Genomic DNA, 18,775 nt, shown 5'->3' on the forward strand with positions numbered 1-18,775 from the left:
ACAGGGCAGGGAGAAGAAGAGCAGGAGAACCTCATCTAGATAGGCTGATCAGAGAAGGCCCTCCAAGAAGTAACATTTCACTGCGGGTGAAAACAAATAATAAAATCCTAACATGAGGTTTGGTGTTGGATAGAGGCTTAATGAATTATATATAGCAATAATGACTGCTTTAAAGGCAGTGGACACCAATCAAGAACGCTATAGCTAAAACTTTCAATAGTATGTGAAAGATAAGACTGCTTAATTAAATTTAAAATATGTGTTCTTTTTTTTTGTTTGTTTGTTTTTTTTTGTTTTTTTTTTTGCCAGGCAGAGTGGACAGTGAGAGAGAGACAGAGAGAAAGTTCTTCCTTTTGCCGTTGGTTCACCCTCCAATGGCCGCCGCGGCCGGCGCACTGTGCTGATCCGAAGCCAGGAGCCAGGTGCTTTTCCTGGTCTCCCCTGGGGTGCAGGGCCCAAGCACTTGGGCCATCCTCCACTGCCTTCCCGGGCCATAGCAGAGAGCTGGCCTGGAAGAGGGGCAACTGGGACAGAATCCGGCGCCCCTACCGGGACTAGAACCCGGTGCCAGCGCCGCAAGGCGGAGGATTAGCCTATTGAGCCACGGCACCAGCCAATATGTGTTCTTATAAGTGCTTTAATTTCAATGACAGATATTGTCAGATACAGTCTCCACTGACTTCAAACTCCAATTTCAAATTTCAATTTCTTTATGTTAGATAATGATTTTTTTAGCCTCTCCTCACTGAGTCATATATCAAGGTCATAGGTTTTGATACTTCCCTCTGTTTTAGGTGAGTTAGTTATTTTAATTTTTATAACATAGAAATTTGAAGCAAAAGAAAACAAAAGTGATTTGCTCTAATTTGAGCAATTGGATAATTATGATGTTATAAGGAATATAAAATACCAGCAAGTTTTGAGAGTAAAAGGGTAGTGCATTTTGACTTTGTGTACATTCTGAAGTACATGTAAGACATCCTGAAGTTTGTGTAAGACATCCAAGGAATAGTATTCAACACAAAATATGGAAATACAGTTTGAGTTGGACATCTTTATTGTTACTGCATATTGGTTCTAATATTTAGAGTCCAGTACATGTTAGTGTTGGCAAAACCCCATACGTATCCCCTTTCTACATCATAGAATGTCATGTGCAGAAATATATGTTTAAATGTATTTTCTTTACATCAGAAATATAATTTAGTCATGAATGACCAGCACTAGAAAGGGTACCTGACTTAACAGCAGCAGTCCTGGATTCAAAGGCTTGTTTCTTTTCTTAGTAACCGTATTTGATTAAGCAAGTCATTTAACTTTTCTGAGCAGCTTCATGTCTGTTGAGAGACTTAAAATCCCTGTCTCCCTGAGAGTGTGTTAGTTCATTAAATTAAGTAAGTCTTTTCTAATGGTGCAGAAACAAGTGAGCCTGTTAGCACTGTTCCTTCCTTTAAACAGATAAAATAAGTCACTATAAATTATAATAAAGTATAATAAATATTATTATTTATTAGCAGGAGTACAGGATATTATGGAAATAATCATCAAAAACACTTAAATTAGTTTGTGAGAACTCAATGGTTAAATAACCAAGAATTGATTCAAAACTAACTGTTCCAACCTTTTTCTCTATGTCCTTTATCACTAGACTATAGATCTCTAAATTCGTGTTTGCATTTACTTCTCTAGGTCAACAACTATAATGTTAAACATCATTTGGATTCACATTTTGTATGTATACTGAAGTAAAGTATTCTAGATTGTCCTTTCATCCTTTAAGATTCTCCAGCTTTAGTGAGAGAAAGATTTATAAAATATACCATGTTTTCATTTCTTTTCTCTATGTGAATTACAATCTAATGAAGACTACCATACATCAGCTTTTCTAAATAATTATTAATAAAATAGCATTTTCTCCAGCAAATATTTACTTGCTGAAATAACATTTTATTACATATGAGATAAAAAGGCATTTTTATGTCAGATATTTTCTTTTAAATGAAATCTGACTGGAATGAATGATTTTCAGTCCTCTTGTTTCCTGATACATTGTATGTCTTAAGAACAAATTTGGGATTTTTAGTTTTTCATCACCCTAAATAGAATAGTGCCTAAGCCAAAGAAATAAAATCATATGTGGATTCTATTTAAAGAAATGTAGGCTTTATCTAGAGAACTTGCGTTCTAAAATGGTGATAGTGTTCTAAAAAGGATGTGCTGAAATAATAATTCTCTAACACATAAATTCTCTTTTAGAGTGAACATTATTCACAACTAAGGACAGCAGCATCTCTCAGAATCTCTATTTAAAAATCAAGTTAAGAGGTTTGAGGTACAAAATAATAATCGGAACAAAAGAAAAAAATCCAAACTTTTGATCAGTTTTGCCCTTTAGTTGATGTTTGTTTCAGACATTATTAAAATAGAAAACATTTTATTGATCAATTTTCTATTAGTTTTTTATTTCCTACTTATTTGAACTTGGACATTTAAAAAGAGAATGTAATCTTTAGCCACATATTCCCCTTTACCTTAAAAGTTAGAATTTTATGCCCAGACTAACCAGTAAGTTGAGGGTTTTCCCCCTTTAGAACAAAAATGTAAACACCTGCAGTATCTAATTTCACTAAAGTTCATATAATGACTTAAAAGTAAATGTGCTGAAATATCTTTATGTGAAAGGATGTCCCTTTAATACACTAATGTCTTATCTCACATCCAATTTGAAAAATTGTGAGTCCTTGTAGGTTTCTATTTTTGTCCTTTGAGCCAAAGGAATTAGAATAATCTGGATAGACTATTAACTCATGGTCTTAAATGTGTGAGTTTGAAAGGAAGTTTTGATTTCCTTTACCCATAAAGGTGATGCTATTGATCCAGTATCAACATAATTTTCTCTGTGAAATTCTACGCTAGTAATGTTTAGTTTTACAAACTATAACATATTTGTACCACTTTCCTTTGTAAACACCAGAATGAGAGTTGGCTAGTTTATTGGCAAAACCTGAGACTCCCAAGTCTCTGGGGAATCTCACGTATTTGCTACAATTCTAAACTAAGTAAAGGTATGAACTTGTGCCTACAAGTTGAGGTTCTGTGTGTGTGTATGTGTGTGTGTGTGTTTAAATTATTTTTAAGAGCATAAGCAAATTCAGTAAAATTCAACAAAATGAAATTTTTTACTTTTGTCTCAAATGATATCAACACTAGTGTATTATTATATGATCAACTGTTAATGACATTTTAGAAATTGATGAATTCCAGTTCTACATGTAGAATCAACGAACAACAAAAAGGTTGGGAACTACTAAATTATTGAAATCAAAAATATATTCACTGAACCTAGACTTTATTTTTCTCTTGTACAAAGTTTATTGCCCATCTGGGAAAGATTAAGCAATAATTCTCTCAACATTATTGGTCAAATCTAGCAATTGTTTTACATTTTTCAAATACATGTTGATGTGTGACTTAATGCAAAGCAATTGAATTCTCACATTTGCTTTCTTTCAGTCTGTTTTAATACGCTGTTTTTATTGAAGAATATGAAAAAAACAAACCAGCCTCACAAAGATATGTTATTAGAAAAGGAAAGTTTATTTTATTAGCATTTTCAGATGATTGTGACTATTTTTTGATACTACACCAAGAATTTACAATTTTTGTTCCATTAAAGATAGTTGAAATGTAGGATACGAAAACCTATCTAGTACCATTCAGGGCTCTGATGCAGTAAAATTTAGTGGTCAGTCTTGCACTTTGAAAAAACTTTTACACAAGCATGATTTTAGAACACACATATTGGCCATTTGGAAAATATAATTCTTCCAAATGCTGACATACTTCATTATATCAAAATCATCTTTGTTAATCTAATCACCACATTGGGAAGTATTGGAAACCATGAAGCTGATGGTGGCTGACATACATTTTCCTGTTGATTTTCCTTTAATTGACAGGCAAACTTTGTTCATTTTCATGAAGGTGTCTAGAAAGCATCTCAGTCTGAATAATAATAGTTGATTAATTATTCTTTCATTCTTTCAAGTAAAAATGATATCCTGTGTATACACTGGATAGTTTAGAAACATGAGGTAGGCCTAAAATGTAAGATGCCAGTTAAGATACCGTTGTTCCATATTGGAGTAATTGGATTTGATCCCTGACTCCAGCTTCCTGCTGATGTAGACTCCGGAAGGTAGTGGTGATGGTTCAGGTGATTGGGTCCTGCCATCCACATGCGAAACTTGAAATTAGTTCTCAACTCCGAGCTTCAAACCCTCAGTCTCAGGCTATTGCAGGCATTTGGGAAGTTAACAGAATAGGGATTTGTCTCTCTCCCACCCCCTCCCTCTCCCTCCACATCTCCCCTCGCCCTCCTTTTCCTGTCTCCTTCTCCCTCTCAAATAAAAATATGCATATATATTAAAAATAAACTGACAAATTCAATCTACAACTCAAACATTTTCATAAGCACTTTTCCTTGAGACAGACAACATCAGGATGCAGCAGTATTTTAGTTATACTTCCCATTATGTCATACTCAAAGGTCAACTTTTAGTTAATTAAATTGATACTTACTGTTTCATTGAGGATAAGTACTAAATGAGACTAGCCTTTTTAAAAAAATGTTACCACATGGCAGTGAATAATATGACTATTCATACTACTTACATCCACTTCCTTTACTTGCAATGAGGTTTCAGTCCACCAATGCTTTTGAAACATCAGTACAAATTTCAGCTTAGTGAAAAATGCAAATAATGTTTTGGTAATACTAGTAATTTTGGCCTTGTGGACCCCTTGAAAGGGTTTTTTTCATGAATCATGAAGAACCACTGATAAAATAAATCAGCAACACGTTCAAGTTTCCTGAAAATATTCTGAGTCACAATAAGGTATGTTGAGCTTTATTTTTTCCATATTTACCATAGAGAGGATATTGGAATGGTATTCTCAAACAGATCTGATCCTTTATGTAAATAACTAGCAATAACATGCTTAAGCATTAAAAAATAGTTCACTCTGAGTATATTCTAGGTTGATTCTAGATTAGTGAAAAAAACTTCATAATCTTAGAAGATACAAGACCAGAAATTGTAATTCCTAACTAATTCTATTTTCAGTGTCATGTTTCTTCCATGTCTAGCTAACATCTCATGTTTTCCCAGGATATCCTGTCTTCTACCCTCTTTTAAGTAATACCTGAATTGTTGGAAAATAATTTTATAAAGGATAGCTCATTTTCTGTTTTATTTGAAAGGCAGAGAGACAGCAATTCCCCATCCACTGACTCACTCAGATGGCTCATTGAAAAATTAGTTTTGCACATTTAAAATTTGGGAAATTTCAAATAAAAAACAAATTTGCAGTATTTCCTAGTGCTGACATATGTTTATGCTCAGCTGGCATTGTTTAGACCCTCCAGACTATTTTATCATTTATATTACATTCCTGACTCCCATAGACATTTGAAATCTGTTTTCTGCTCTAGTTCATTAACATCTAGTTTCCCTTTGCATGTTTGTCTTGCTGTTTATCATAGTTTCTGAGCAAAACAGAATTTTGAGACTTCAAAGAAAATATAGTACTCTTACTTCCTTTTCTAATGAGAAAGGTGCTACCCAGTGTGGCACAATATTTTATATTTTAATAAAATGGAAATTAGAAAACAGTGTGTTTCAACTGTAAACACTGTGTTTGCAAATTATTTTTAGTGGTTTTATTATGATTTTATACTACGTATATAGGATTCCACTTTCGTGACTGTTCCTTCTTTGATTTAAATGTCCCCTCTGCTTTTGTGTTTAATGATAATTGAAAATGGAATTTATTGATCCCTTTCTAAGTATTTAGTGTTCACAGAACAATGTTTTTCACTGAAGCTAACCATGAAATGTATAATTGCCACTCTGAAATCTGAACTTTCAAGTGAAAATTGATACCTGTAAAGATACAGAAAACAGTTATTATTAGCTATAGAATTAATATTTTATGGCTAAGACAAACTAAAATTGGCATGGTCTCTTTCTTATTTTAAAGAAATAAAATATGTTCATTGCAAAAAATTTAGGAAACTCATATGAGAAAAATGTTGTTGTAAAATGCTCTACATAAATAACCATTGTTAAAATTTTGCTGTATATAATTCTCATTTTTCTGTGCATTCAAATATTTTATCATAATGGCAAGGCAGTAATTAAGAGTCTAGATTCTAATGTCTGACAAGCCTGGGGATGAATCTCACCTTTTCCATGCCCTAGATGTATGATTTTCAGGAAGGTACTTCCCTCTAAGTATCTCATCTGTTAAATAAAAATAATAATACTATTTGCCTTAAAGAGTTGTTGGAAGAATTTTTAAATGTATATGAATCATTTAGCACTATTTTGAAATATAAATACTCACTAAATATTAGCTATTGTTAAACTGTCTATAGTAGTTGAACCTATTTGTACACTTAGTAATATAAATATCTTTGTATGTCATTTTTAAATGTTTTAAATTATCTTCTAGAATGGGGGTAAGGAAGCTTTTTTCTGCAAAAGGCTAAGTGGATATTTATAACACCATTTGTGGGCCATACAGAATTATCAACTTGAAAATCAGCCTGCTATAACTTTCTTGAATTTCAAGTCCCATCTGCAGTGCCAGACCTAATGATTTCACAGGCCTCATACAACCCACCCCTGTTCGAGAATGTTATTTTGATTATTGTTTATTAATTGATAGAGGTAACATAGCTTTTTCACCAGCTTTTATTCTGGATATTTTTCAGTATAGATAATCTTCTGGAAGTGAATGTTTTGGAACTTTCTCCTAATTAAATTTAACTTGTATATAATTATACTAATTATACCTTTGTGGAAATTATATGCAGATCTTTTGTCTCATGAGTAATATAGCTTACATGGCTACCAGGAATAGATCAGTATTGCATCTTCATTAATTCATCTTAATGAGATATTGGAAGAAACAGTTTTAGTATTTGCGTTTGACTGATTTACTGGCAGCATGTAAAATTCATGAACCCAGAACTTTTGAAAAGCTAACAACATTGATTATGAAAGTATTGCACTAGAGGCAGTACATAATGAGAACCAACCCCCAAGTTTGCTTCTTTGTAACTTGAGAACCAGCAGTTTCTTTAGCTATAACAAGAAGATGTTAAATAGCTTCTAAAGTCCTTTGTAAGGCTATAATTCTATTTTTAGCATACTTCCTAAACCAACTGAATATTTTTCTTGTTCTCATATTTATTGAAATCTAATTCACATACAATTATTTTACACTTATTTATTTCAGCTAGTACATAATGTTTGAGGTTGTCAACTAAAAATATTGTAACTTCACTTGAGATCGTTCTCATTTAGGTCAACGTTATGTCTGTTAAACAGAATACTGATTTTTTTCAGTGCCCAGTAGTTTTATTCAGGTGATAAGCAGAGAGGGAAGTGAATTTAGAAATACAAGAAAAAGTGAAATTAAGAATATTAACATTGTATGAAAGCAGACCAAGAAACATCACCTGTGCCAACATTTTAGCAGCAAAATACATTAGATATAGGCATGATTCAAATCCATGTAATTAACTGGCCATGCCCATTGAGAAATTTAGAAGAGAGTATATTTTAAATTAAACTGTTCTCTAGCTCTTCATATTTTAAAATTATACAGGTGTAAGCATTTGACATAATGATTAAAGCACCACTTTAGATCCCCATATTTGTTAATCAAGTGCCTGAGTTTGAATCCCAGTTTTGCTTCCAATTCCAGCTTCCTGCTAAGCTTGACCTGGGAGGCAGCAGGTAATGGCCCTATGTTAGGTAACCTGGATTTGAGTTCAAGGCTCCAGGCTTTGGCCTGGCCTAGCTCCTAATGTTGCAGCCATTTGGGGAGTGAATCAGAGGATGTAAGAGCTCTCTCTGTTATGTCTGTGTTTCTGTGTCTCTCTCTTTGTCTCTCTTAGTCTCTCTGCCTTTCAAAGTAAAAACTAATAAAGGAAGAAAGCTTTTTTGATCAAATTATATGATATGTATTCTGAAATTAGTCAGATATTTTCTGGCCCAAAATTTCAGGACTATCTTCTTTTCCTTCTCATTCTGTTTTTATTAAATAATAATAATAATAATAATAATAATTCAGAAGTCATTCAGTGAATGTGTTTTCTACATATTATGTGTCAAATATTATATTAGGCATTGATAGATATAGCAATGAATAGATTAAATAACATTTGCCTCAAGGAGCTTATAGTGGAGCTGATGTGAAAGTAAAATATTTACAACAAATTTAATAGATGAAGAGTTGATGTCCTCAGGTGCTCTTCTAATCTTGTACAGAAAATAATAACATGCTTTAAAGACAGGAAAACACATTTCATAAAAGAAATATGTGGTCAAATAAATACATGAAAAAAGTACCCTCACTAGAAATCTACATTTTAAAGGAATACAAATTTTGCAACAAGATTGATAACTATTTTAAAATTGAAATCATCAATGCTGTAATGAGCAGTGTCATGAATATTATTATTCACAATGATAGGAATATAAATTTGTGTAACCTTTTAAGCAAATAAGTCATTTGCTTGAAATGCATTATACCTTACAGAAAAAGAGAAATGACCTTGATTTTTTTTAGCCAGTGACTTTGTTTCTAGAAATTTATCCAAAAGAAATTACTAGAAAGGCCATCAAAGACTACATACAAAGTTAGCACAGCATGTTTATATTAGAGAAAAATTACCACAATTAATGCTTATATTAAATAACTTGTAGATACAGATATTCTATAATCTTAGAAAATCATACCTTTCAGAATATTTAATGACTGAGAAACATAATAATATGGTTTTTAAAAGTAAACAAAGCTGCTTAGGGACGGACCCATAGTTTACTTTTTGCAAAGTATATTATTTTTATAATCAGGAAAATAGGTTTTTGTTTTTGTTTTTAAATTAGGACATAGTCATGATAGAGATGTCCTTTTGCCCACTTTTCAGATTTATAGTAAATCTTTATAGAGCCAACTCTAGTTACTTATAACTGTTTATATCCAGAATAAGCATCTTAATCCTGCTGAGTAGGAAATTATATCATATTTCAATGGAAATTCAAAGATAAACATTCTTTTCTAAAACACAACCAATAAAAATTATTAATAACATATAATATACTATTTAAAAGTCATCTATTTTAATATAGCTAATTTGTAGTATCTTTTTGACAGATTTAAAAATTTGAGGAAGAAAAAAAACATTGATAAAATTATCCTCTGGCTAGTGGCAAGTAATAATTTACTTAAAAATGTCTCATTTTGCAGACATTATATTGTCTATGGGTTCAAAGCTATTCTAGAATATAAGGATCAAAATTGCAATCATATAATAAAATATAAGTAAATAATTACAAATGTTAATAGATGATAAAGAATCAAAGCCTTCAAATATGCAAGAGCAGGGGTATATGAAAGATCTGTAACTTGCTACGCTACAAGGATGCTATTTTATGACTTCTCATTTCTTCATTACTCTTTGTAACTTCACTTGGTGTTTTTTATACTTTCATTGATTTTTATACTCATATTGCCTTTCCTCCAGAAACACATTAATTATTTTTTCATTGACACATTTGTATAATTCTTAGTTCTCTTGTCTCTTTTTGCTTTGACTTAATAAATCATGAGTGAAACAGAGTTGCTATACAATGAGGCACAAATTTTATCCAAAGGGCTGAATAATGTAATATGAATAATATACTGAAGTGAAATACTCACTAGATCCCAAAAGTATTTCATTACTTATGGGAGTTTGTTTAAATGTTGAACTCTTAAGCAAAACGTTTTTACAAGATGATATACTTAGAGCAAACAAACTAAGAAGCTGAAATGTTTGTCTATCTAAACCAATATAAAGTATATAATTGGGAAAAAAGTAGATCTGTTACTCATTCCAGAGGCGAGAGCCTCAATTTAATGAAAAACTTGAAAATTAGAAATTAATATCTACTGTGCTTTTTTTTAATAATTAGTGTGTTCAGAAAGCCACTGAACTCTCTTAACTCAATTCCTTCCTTGGTAAAATAAACAAATACAAAATATGCAACCTGTTCTAAAACATTTTCACCAAACATCTTGTAACTAAAGAGAATTGTAAATGCATATATCTGATAACATAGAAGCCTCCCTTAATGCGGCTGCCACAACCTAAAATTTTATTGAAGCTTCATATTTTATTTTTTAATAATATAAAATTGACTTTCTGTTCCAAAATATGTATTAGTTCTAGTGAAAATGTAATTTATAATTACTATTTGACAAGTGAGGTGAGGGTAGGGCAGGATAGATCTCTACCTTGTTAGTAAGAGAAATGACTTTACAGTGAGCTCAGTTTCAGAAAATTGGGCCAGATCAAAAGAGATCAATGCCACGTATTAGATTAAGATCCAGGCAATTTTTTTTTGGTGCATGATATTTCCAAATCCAAATACTTACAAAAATGTAACTAAAACAGCATAGTCACTTTATTGCTTTACAGTTTGCATCCTAGAAATTGATCTCTGGGAGTAATTTCCTCAATAATTAATCCATAAAGATTCCTAGAATTTTCAAAAGAGATGATATAGTGTAATGCTATATTTTCAGGCTGTTTCTAGTGGAAAGTTTGTTAAATATATTCAGGCTGGGTAAGAGACTGAATAGAAGATCTAAATGTTCTTTATCCTATAGTTAATAGTTTTTAACAAACTCAGTGAAAGCCTTCTTCAGGTTGATGAAATCATCAATGATATTTTTTGTTTTGCTATAAACATGTTAATTTTCAACTTATGTTTGTAAACCAGTAATCTCAGCTGACTCATGATCCTCACAGTTCTTAATATCCTCTTCTCAAAGTTCACTTATATTGCATTCATCCTATGTTTGATATAAGTTGAGCATCACTAATGTGAAAATCCAAAACCTTTTGCATGTCATGTTGATGCTCAAAAGTGTGCATCAAAATGAAAAAAAAACTTCAAAATCTGAAACGCTTCTGGACCCAAGCATTTCAGATAAGGAAATTCATCCTATATGAAAACTAATAATTTAAACTCTCTTAGCTATTGATAAAGAATGTTTAGCCTCATAGAAAAGCATGTATAAAAGCAGCCAGCTTTTATAATTATCATGAAAAGCAAATTAATTCATCTTATGTAAATGTTAATCTTTTGTGATTTCTTTTAAATTCTTATCCAAAATAATAGTAATTAGTCATTTGGATCAGCTATGAATATCTTATCTATGCTAATTGATGATGAAAGGTTGACTAAAATGAGAACATTACATTAATTTCATCACTGATTTCACTATTCCTTGTTTCTCAAATTTTAGTGTATAGAAACAGATCTTCAAATTTATGAATTTTTTCAGAATTAGATATTATTATATGCTTCAGGAGCCACAAAAAATGAAATGAAACTTGAATTATAATCACATCCAATTTTAAAAACCACAATGATTTTCTAAAGTCTTCCTCCTATGAAAGTTTCAAAGACAGAGTTGTGTATAGCAAATTGATGTCACACATTATAAGCTATCTGCTCCCTCAGAGTCTCTATTTAAATCAATCTTATAGCCTGCTTTTCAAATTCACAGTTCAGTGATGATTATCTTTTTTTCTTTTTACATTTTCTTCTGTAAATTTATGAACTTGTACTTGCATTTGGAATGGAAATGGTATAGAAGAATTTCTTCATCTATAAATACAGTAACAAAATTTCTTATACAGATGGACAAACAAAAATGGAGATTTTAATATATACATATACATCCTCTTATAAGCATCAACTTTTTACTAGCCCATTTATTTCCAAGCCTATTAAGGAAATACACTTTCAAACCAGAAATTTTGAACTGGGATATTGTTCCTTAATCTTGAAGAAGATATCTCATGTTGCTGGACTTAATATTATTTTAAGCCTTCGGCAAATAAAATCTAGTAAATGTTCACTTGTTGATATATAACATTTCAGAAATCGTAATGGTTTCTGTAAGTTTTCAGAAAGCAGCATGAGGCATTTGAATTTATATTTTTATAGGAAACTACCAAGTCTATTTTATTATCCAGTTACTGTGAATTTCCATTTAAGATGGAAAACCACTTTTGATATAAAGCTGTTCCCTATTAGCAAAGAAATAGCATAATAGAATGAGGAGGTATTATGAACACAGTCTCCATCAGGAGGTCCACTCTTAGAAGGTGTTGACATTCTAATTAGTATTCATTGTTTGTAAATTTGACTATTCTGTGTGAGTAAGAAGAGTGACAATTAGTGATTGTCTTTTTTACAATAATGGCTAATACTAAAGAAATAGTAAAAACTTGTTATATCAAGCCGAAAGTTGATGCAGTTCCTCTGTGCCAAAAACGTGTTTTTTCAAAACAAATTCATTTTTCTCCGTAGTATTTTTCAGCAGTAATCCATATGCTATCAGAAGTGTCCTAAACGGGTAAGACAGTCTATACATCCTGCTTCAGGAAATGAAATTTTGTATTATGATCAGATTTCTTATTTTTTCTGAGGACTTTAGTGCCGGGAACTTGGCATCACACTGATATTTCCTTTGTATCCTAATATGAGAGGGAGCATCGCAGCCAACTCCATCTGTGCCGGTTTGAATTGAGACCATCGTTGTGCGATGGCCTGAAGCTTCTTTCCTTTTCTCACCCTTTTTGTGCCTGGCTTGCTTCCTTAAATTAATAAAACATTAGTTCTTATTAGAGCTCTGTTTTAAAATACCTTACTTAATAAAACACTTGGTGTTAAGAATCTTCTGTTGCTCTTTTATATAGTGATGTGAAAAAGTTTTAAAAACAGCGATTTTATTTTTTATTTTCCCTACCTTACCTAAAAGGAAAATTCATTTGGGATAACAGAAAGCTTTGAGGGAGTGAATATATTGGTCTGGCATTAAAATTTTCTATTTGGGCAGCACAATTGTTTAATTGATAATCTCAGTGACAGCTGAGCAGCCTCAGTGCTTGGGTCAACAAGTAGAGGAGCTTCACTCTGTCACTTTTCAAGAATGATGCTTGTCAGGACTGATCTTTTCACCTAGAAAACACTCGTGTTTCTAGTCATGCTAATAATGTTTTCTGATATTGAAATGGAACAGATACAAAACATTGGAAGAGTGCATAGGTATATTTTTAATTCTTTGTTTTTCATAAGCCAAATGCAAATGTAATACTACTCCAGATACTGCTTCATCAGAAGTCCCCAAGATAACCAAAAGTAAGTGCCAATTTCCTCATCTCAGGAATAGTCCTGAAACAGACTGAATTCTAGTGCCCAGACTATTTGCAGAGCATGTCATACAGCCTATAAGTTAGTTAACTTCTTACATCCTAAGATGTACCTAAAATAGAGAATTGATGTTCTTGCATGTGTTACTAATGTGTAGAAAATTTTTTAAGTTCACTTTTTCTTTATTCTGTCTCTTTTACCCATCTTCCCTCATTGTAGCAAATTAGACGGCCGGATGAAAGCAAAGGAGTTGCTAGTAGAGTTGGATCCCTCAAAGTAAATATGTTTCTAACATTTTTTTTTTTTGGCAAGATTTCGTCTATAGCCTACACTTCTTCCTTTTTGGAGGGCGGGGGAGGTAGGGGGCTTTTTCCATTTTTCACCATCCCATTTTTTTTATTTTAATATTTTTATTGGCTGTTGGGTCATTTTATTTTTTTTGTTTCAGCTACACATAGAGCAACCAGCTGAAGGCAAGCTGCCAAATAACTAGCTTTGAATGGCACCACAAACAAGAGAAAGGGCAACTGCCTCATTACAGGTGCCTATAATTTGGGGTTCTAGAGTAAACCGTTCCTCTGATTGATGTCACTGACTGTGTGTTAAGTTCCTGTTACACAGAGAACTAATATATCTTCCCCTTCTAACTCTTTTGTAAGAAGTATTTAAATGTTTAATGTCATCACCATTTGTAGTTCATTCCAGAACAAATTATGAGACAGTAACATGTATTGAGTATATATAGTCTTAAAAATTAGAAAGGAATTTTATATTACTAGTAAAATGAGCCAACATTTAGGTAATAGTGTTTATGTACTCTTAACTACCCTTTATGTTTTTAAAGTTTAAAAAATTGATATGACAATCAACTGAAACAAATATCTAAATATTTGCAATTTGTGTATATAATTTGCTAATATATAACTGAAAAATTTCTAATTTGATGGTTCCATTTGTTAGTTGCTGAATATCCATTTGGTCAGTATATCTTGGACACTTAGTCCTCTAATATTTAATCAAATTGAAAAAGTAAACAACATATCACACTGAAGTCATTAGTCACCTTTAATGCTGCCACCATAAATGCAAGTTAGAAAATTTGCTGTATTCTAAAAATGTACAAAAGAACCCCCCCAACAAAATTAACCACTTTGTCATTTCTCAATCCCATTTGGCCTTACAGCAGAAATAACTTATTAAATTAATCAAACTGCTAGATAATGCCCCCAAATTCTATAACTACCTTGAGGCTTAATATTGAGTTATTTCAAAATTTTACACTACTCCAATTTATTTCCATTCAACAATTTATGAAACAATAATTCTACACTCTTTCCTCTCCTTGTCTCCTCTGCCTTCTTAGTTTTACTTTTTTGTTGTTTATTTGTTTATTTGTGTGTGCACACACATGAGTGCACATGAATGAAGGTGTGTTTCTATGTTTCTGTCCTTTATACCAGAAAGCCATCCTCTCTGTTATGTAATACTACTTTCTAGTGGGTAGCTATTTTATTAAAATGTTATTTTTCTAAGGATAATCACAGGGGAAGTGTTGATTGTGTTTGTTTCAGAAACTAGGAAAGTTAAAATTATTCAGTCAGAAAAATGTGATACTTCAGTAGCATTCCTCACTGTCTGAATGTGAGGTACCAGATTTTATCTTTGTCTTTAAGTGAAAATAAATCCATTATTTTTTAGATATGGATTATGACTTAGATTCATGTGAGAAGATACATGAAGCATTACTTTTGGAAGATTATTGATAGTAAAATAAAGATGAAAATCGTATCCATTACAGCAGCACCATCTGCTATAAACTGGATTGTTTGTGCGAGTGTGTGTGTGTGTGTGTGTGTGTGTAACTATCTCTAAAATCAGCTATGGATGTAAAGAACTTCAAGTTATAAATATGTTTATTGTTATTAAGTGTATACAGTACAGTTATGTATATGCATATATATTTAAGAACAAAAGATATGTTTTACAGTTCAGTTAGTTTATTGCAATATAGATGCAACCTTAAATCAAAAATTTTATTTGGGAAACAAAGTATATTTGACAAATTTCATAATTGTTATGTATTTTTACTCCTGTTTCTACCAAATAGAAAATTCTAAAGTGAATCTTTAGGGGTTTATGAAAATAGTATTAGAATTTATTTTCTCAAATGCTGTGGGGAGAAAAGATACAGTAATTAACCAAGAAAATGTTGGCTCTCTAGTCACAGGTTTGTTGAACATGTATTCTTGATGTTATACAAAGACCTTTGATGTTTTGAAATGTTTGCCAAAGGCAGTGAGAAATGTGTATTGCTATGATCTTATTTTTAAGAGGAAAACTGAAAAGAGAACAAGTTGCTTTTTCAATTCATTTTCTGATGTTTACATGTAGCTCCATCGAAAGCTGGAGGAGCTCAGAGATCACCTAGAAGGCAATGTGAAAGGATACTCTCTCAGAGTAAATGTACGATTTCACTCGGTGATTTTTTTTCCCTAAACTTCTGCTGACTGGTAATTCCAAATCTGATTGGTTTGTCCTCTCATTTCCATCTTTTTTACTTTCTGTCTCTTCCCTCCCCTGTTTCTTTTCTAGCTGCGGCTTCATGCTCACATTTATGAATTATTGATTAAATTGTCAGGGTAGAGGACCCTTCAGCCACACTAACATTGTAATTGATTTTAATAATGTTTTGGCCCCAATGCGAAATAAAAATCTTCTTTCAAAATTAGTTTTTCTTATACAATAGCGTGATTGTCTGGGGATCTTCTCAGGAAAATTGGACCTTTTCCATTGACAGTGTCTTCTGTCCCTTGTTGGATGCATCAGCAGGATTGTAAATTATGGGTACATCTCAGTGGTACAGTCTTGATTCAATTTCAGTCATCAAAGAAAATGACAAGTATTTAAGTATCAACAAAAGTAAACTGGCCAACAGACACAGTTGTCTTGAGTTAATAGACTTATGTTAACTCAGATTCTTTGGGAATTATTATAAGATTTTTTTGTTAAAATAAGAAAATTAACAGTGATCGTCTTCACCAAACATGCTTTCCAGTGATATATTTAAAAGACCTGAGCTTAGGCTAATATACCAAAGAAAACCTTTGAAAGAGAACAGCACCTTATAATTACCCATTGTGTGTGCATAATATTGCAGTACTAACAATTTTTTGTGATATATAGTTCAGATGTTTAGAATATTTGGTCCTTCTTCTGAATGTAACTTTTTAAGAAAATGGAAGTACAATTCCTAAAGTGGTATAGGGAATGAATATGGCAAAAAAAAAAAAAGGCTATTATTGCAGTAAATAATTTATGACTTAGTCCTGTTATCCCATTCCTGGAGCTTCTAGAAAATCCCTGTGAATTTTAGCTTCTGATTTACTTCTCCAAAGATTATTTCTGTTGTGGTTTTTGCTAAAATAGTCTTAGCTTTCAAAATAGAATAAAATTATGGACATGTTAATTCTGTATTTTCAGATTTTTTTTACTAAATACCATATACACATGTGTCTGTCTTTATATTACATGTGTCTGTCTTTATATTAAATTTATGATTGCAGAAGCTCAAAGTGTTTTTAAAGAGGAGGAAGTTAATGCAAGTATCTCACTTTTTTATCTCTATATGTGAGCCAGTCCTTTTCTTAAAAAACTCAAAAGATCACCCATAAGCATAACCCAGAGGTTATTGCTCTGTATTTAATATAATGATTAGCTTTAATTTTATGAACTAATCACTTTGAACACATCTGAATATCATTCCAAAGTCCACTAAAATATTCTAATGTATCTATTTTAGTGTCATGATCCTCCCTAACCAGTCACAAGAGACATTTTTCTTTCAATCAAACTGAGACTAGTAAGTTGATGCTTGCTTAAGTCTATACGGTTAAGGTATTAGTGTAGGATCAGAATCATAAAAATTGGATTGTTTCATGCCACTTTTTATTTTTTCAATTCCTATATTTGTATACAATGGCTAATCTCACCATCATCATCTTTTATTTTATTCCATTCAGAAACAGTGTTCTGCCTACTTTTTCTTAAAAATTATTAAAGATGAGGCATATCATTGTAAGATACTCATTAACTACCAGATAAAAAATCAAACAAGTAAAAAAATATCAAAGGCAAATAGTATCTTTTCTAGAGCGTTCAACCCTGCAAATCAAATGCTTAGCTAAATGTTTAATTCCTGTTTCTCAAGTACATCATAAAATGTTTTAGATATTAGAAATTATTTCTTAAAAGAAAAATAATTTTCATAACTATGTAATGTTAAAACAGATTTTTAAAAAATTAGATAAATTGACATACAATGACAGTTCCATTTTGGGAAAATGTATTGTAAATATCCACACCCAAGAGAAGTGTTTTAATTCATTGGAAAAACTGATGCCTATTTCAGTAAGATAAAAGATTCAGAAGCATGTTGCCAATGAAATAGTTTATTTAATAGTTGAAGCAAATGAGACATCATTTAGACTGTGGGATAAGGATTCAATTAAGTCATTAATACTTCAAATGATATATATAAAATATATTATCTTTTAGAAAAGAAAGAGGCCTGCACCTTTATTTATTAATGATAATCAGTGATATAAAGTTAAATATTCTAAGATGTAATTTTTGGAATACTATTACATTTTCTTTATTCCTGATGTGAAAACATATTCTTCATCCTACAATGACTGTTCTAGAACAAAAAAGTTTAAGATGTGTTAAATTATCGATTTCTAAATCCAGAGTGTATCATCTTTCAATGCATTGTACAAAGCAGCATTCTGAACCCTAAATATGGTTTTAGCAATTTTAATAATAAATTTATAATTCTGCACTAAGCAAAGTTTTCCTGATTTAATGACTGTAAAAATTACCACTATCCTTACAATAATGAGTGTTGAAAATAATGACTGAAGAATGAAACCACATAAAGGAAAGTTAATTTCCTATTTAAACATATATTTGAACCTAGTAGGAAAAATATTAAAAGTGATGCACAAGATTGAAGGCCAGTGAGTGCAGTGTCGAGAATTTAAAACCATAAAGATAATGTAGACCAATACTTTGTTTAGATAATATAATCAAGGTAAACTTGCAAAGAAACTAAGTACCTGAAGAGGAAGAAGTTTAAGGAAATCTGAAATGAAATATTCAGAAAAAAGTGATAAATGCTCATGAAGTTACAACAGAAAAGACAAGAGTAAAAATATTCATAAGCCACAATTTTGCATTTCATCCACATATATAGTCTGTGTAATGTTGTAGTAAATTTCAGTTCTGCTACAAATATATATGCAGATAAATTTTAGGTAACCAAATATGTTATTTATCTATAGGCTTTGGAAAACAATAAAAGGAATTATGGCTTGTGAAAGACAGTTTATTGGTATATATGTGAAGTTAAGATGAGAAGTGACAAAATAGAAGGAATGTGATAATTATAAAGATTTGGTATGCTAACAAAAATAAAGGAATATGATATTTGA

At 31.5% G+C, this 18,775-nt stretch overlaps 1 protein-coding gene across 26 annotated transcripts in view; it reads left to right on the forward strand.

The window, feature by feature from the left end:
* The window catches only part of GPHN (gephyrin), a 568,860-nt gene that overhangs the window by 357,017 nt on the left and 193,068 nt on the right, over positions 1-18,775 (forward strand). For 8 of the 26 annotated variants that reach the window (XM_089322104.1, XM_070065105.2, XM_070065111.2 and 5 more), the window contains one exon: positions 13,506-13,562. The exons of 12 other annotated variants lie outside the window; for them this stretch is intronic. In XM_089322104.1, coding sequence (XP_089178230.1) covers positions 13,506-13,562 — 57 coding nt within the window. Of the gene's footprint in view, positions 1-13,505; positions 13,563-15,677; positions 15,750-18,775 lie in introns of all 26 variants that reach the window. 6 more of the 26 variants (XM_070065114.2, XM_070065103.2, XM_051826364.3 and 3 more) reach the window with 1 other exon arrangement.

The sequence above is a fragment of the Oryctolagus cuniculus genome, chromosome 20 (assembly GCF_051225735.1).
Source record: "Oryctolagus cuniculus isolate XC-2025 breed Fujian yellow rabbit chromosome 20, ASM5122573v1, whole genome shotgun sequence".
NCBI classification, from domain to species: domain Eukaryota; kingdom Metazoa; phylum Chordata; class Mammalia; order Lagomorpha; family Leporidae; genus Oryctolagus; species Oryctolagus cuniculus.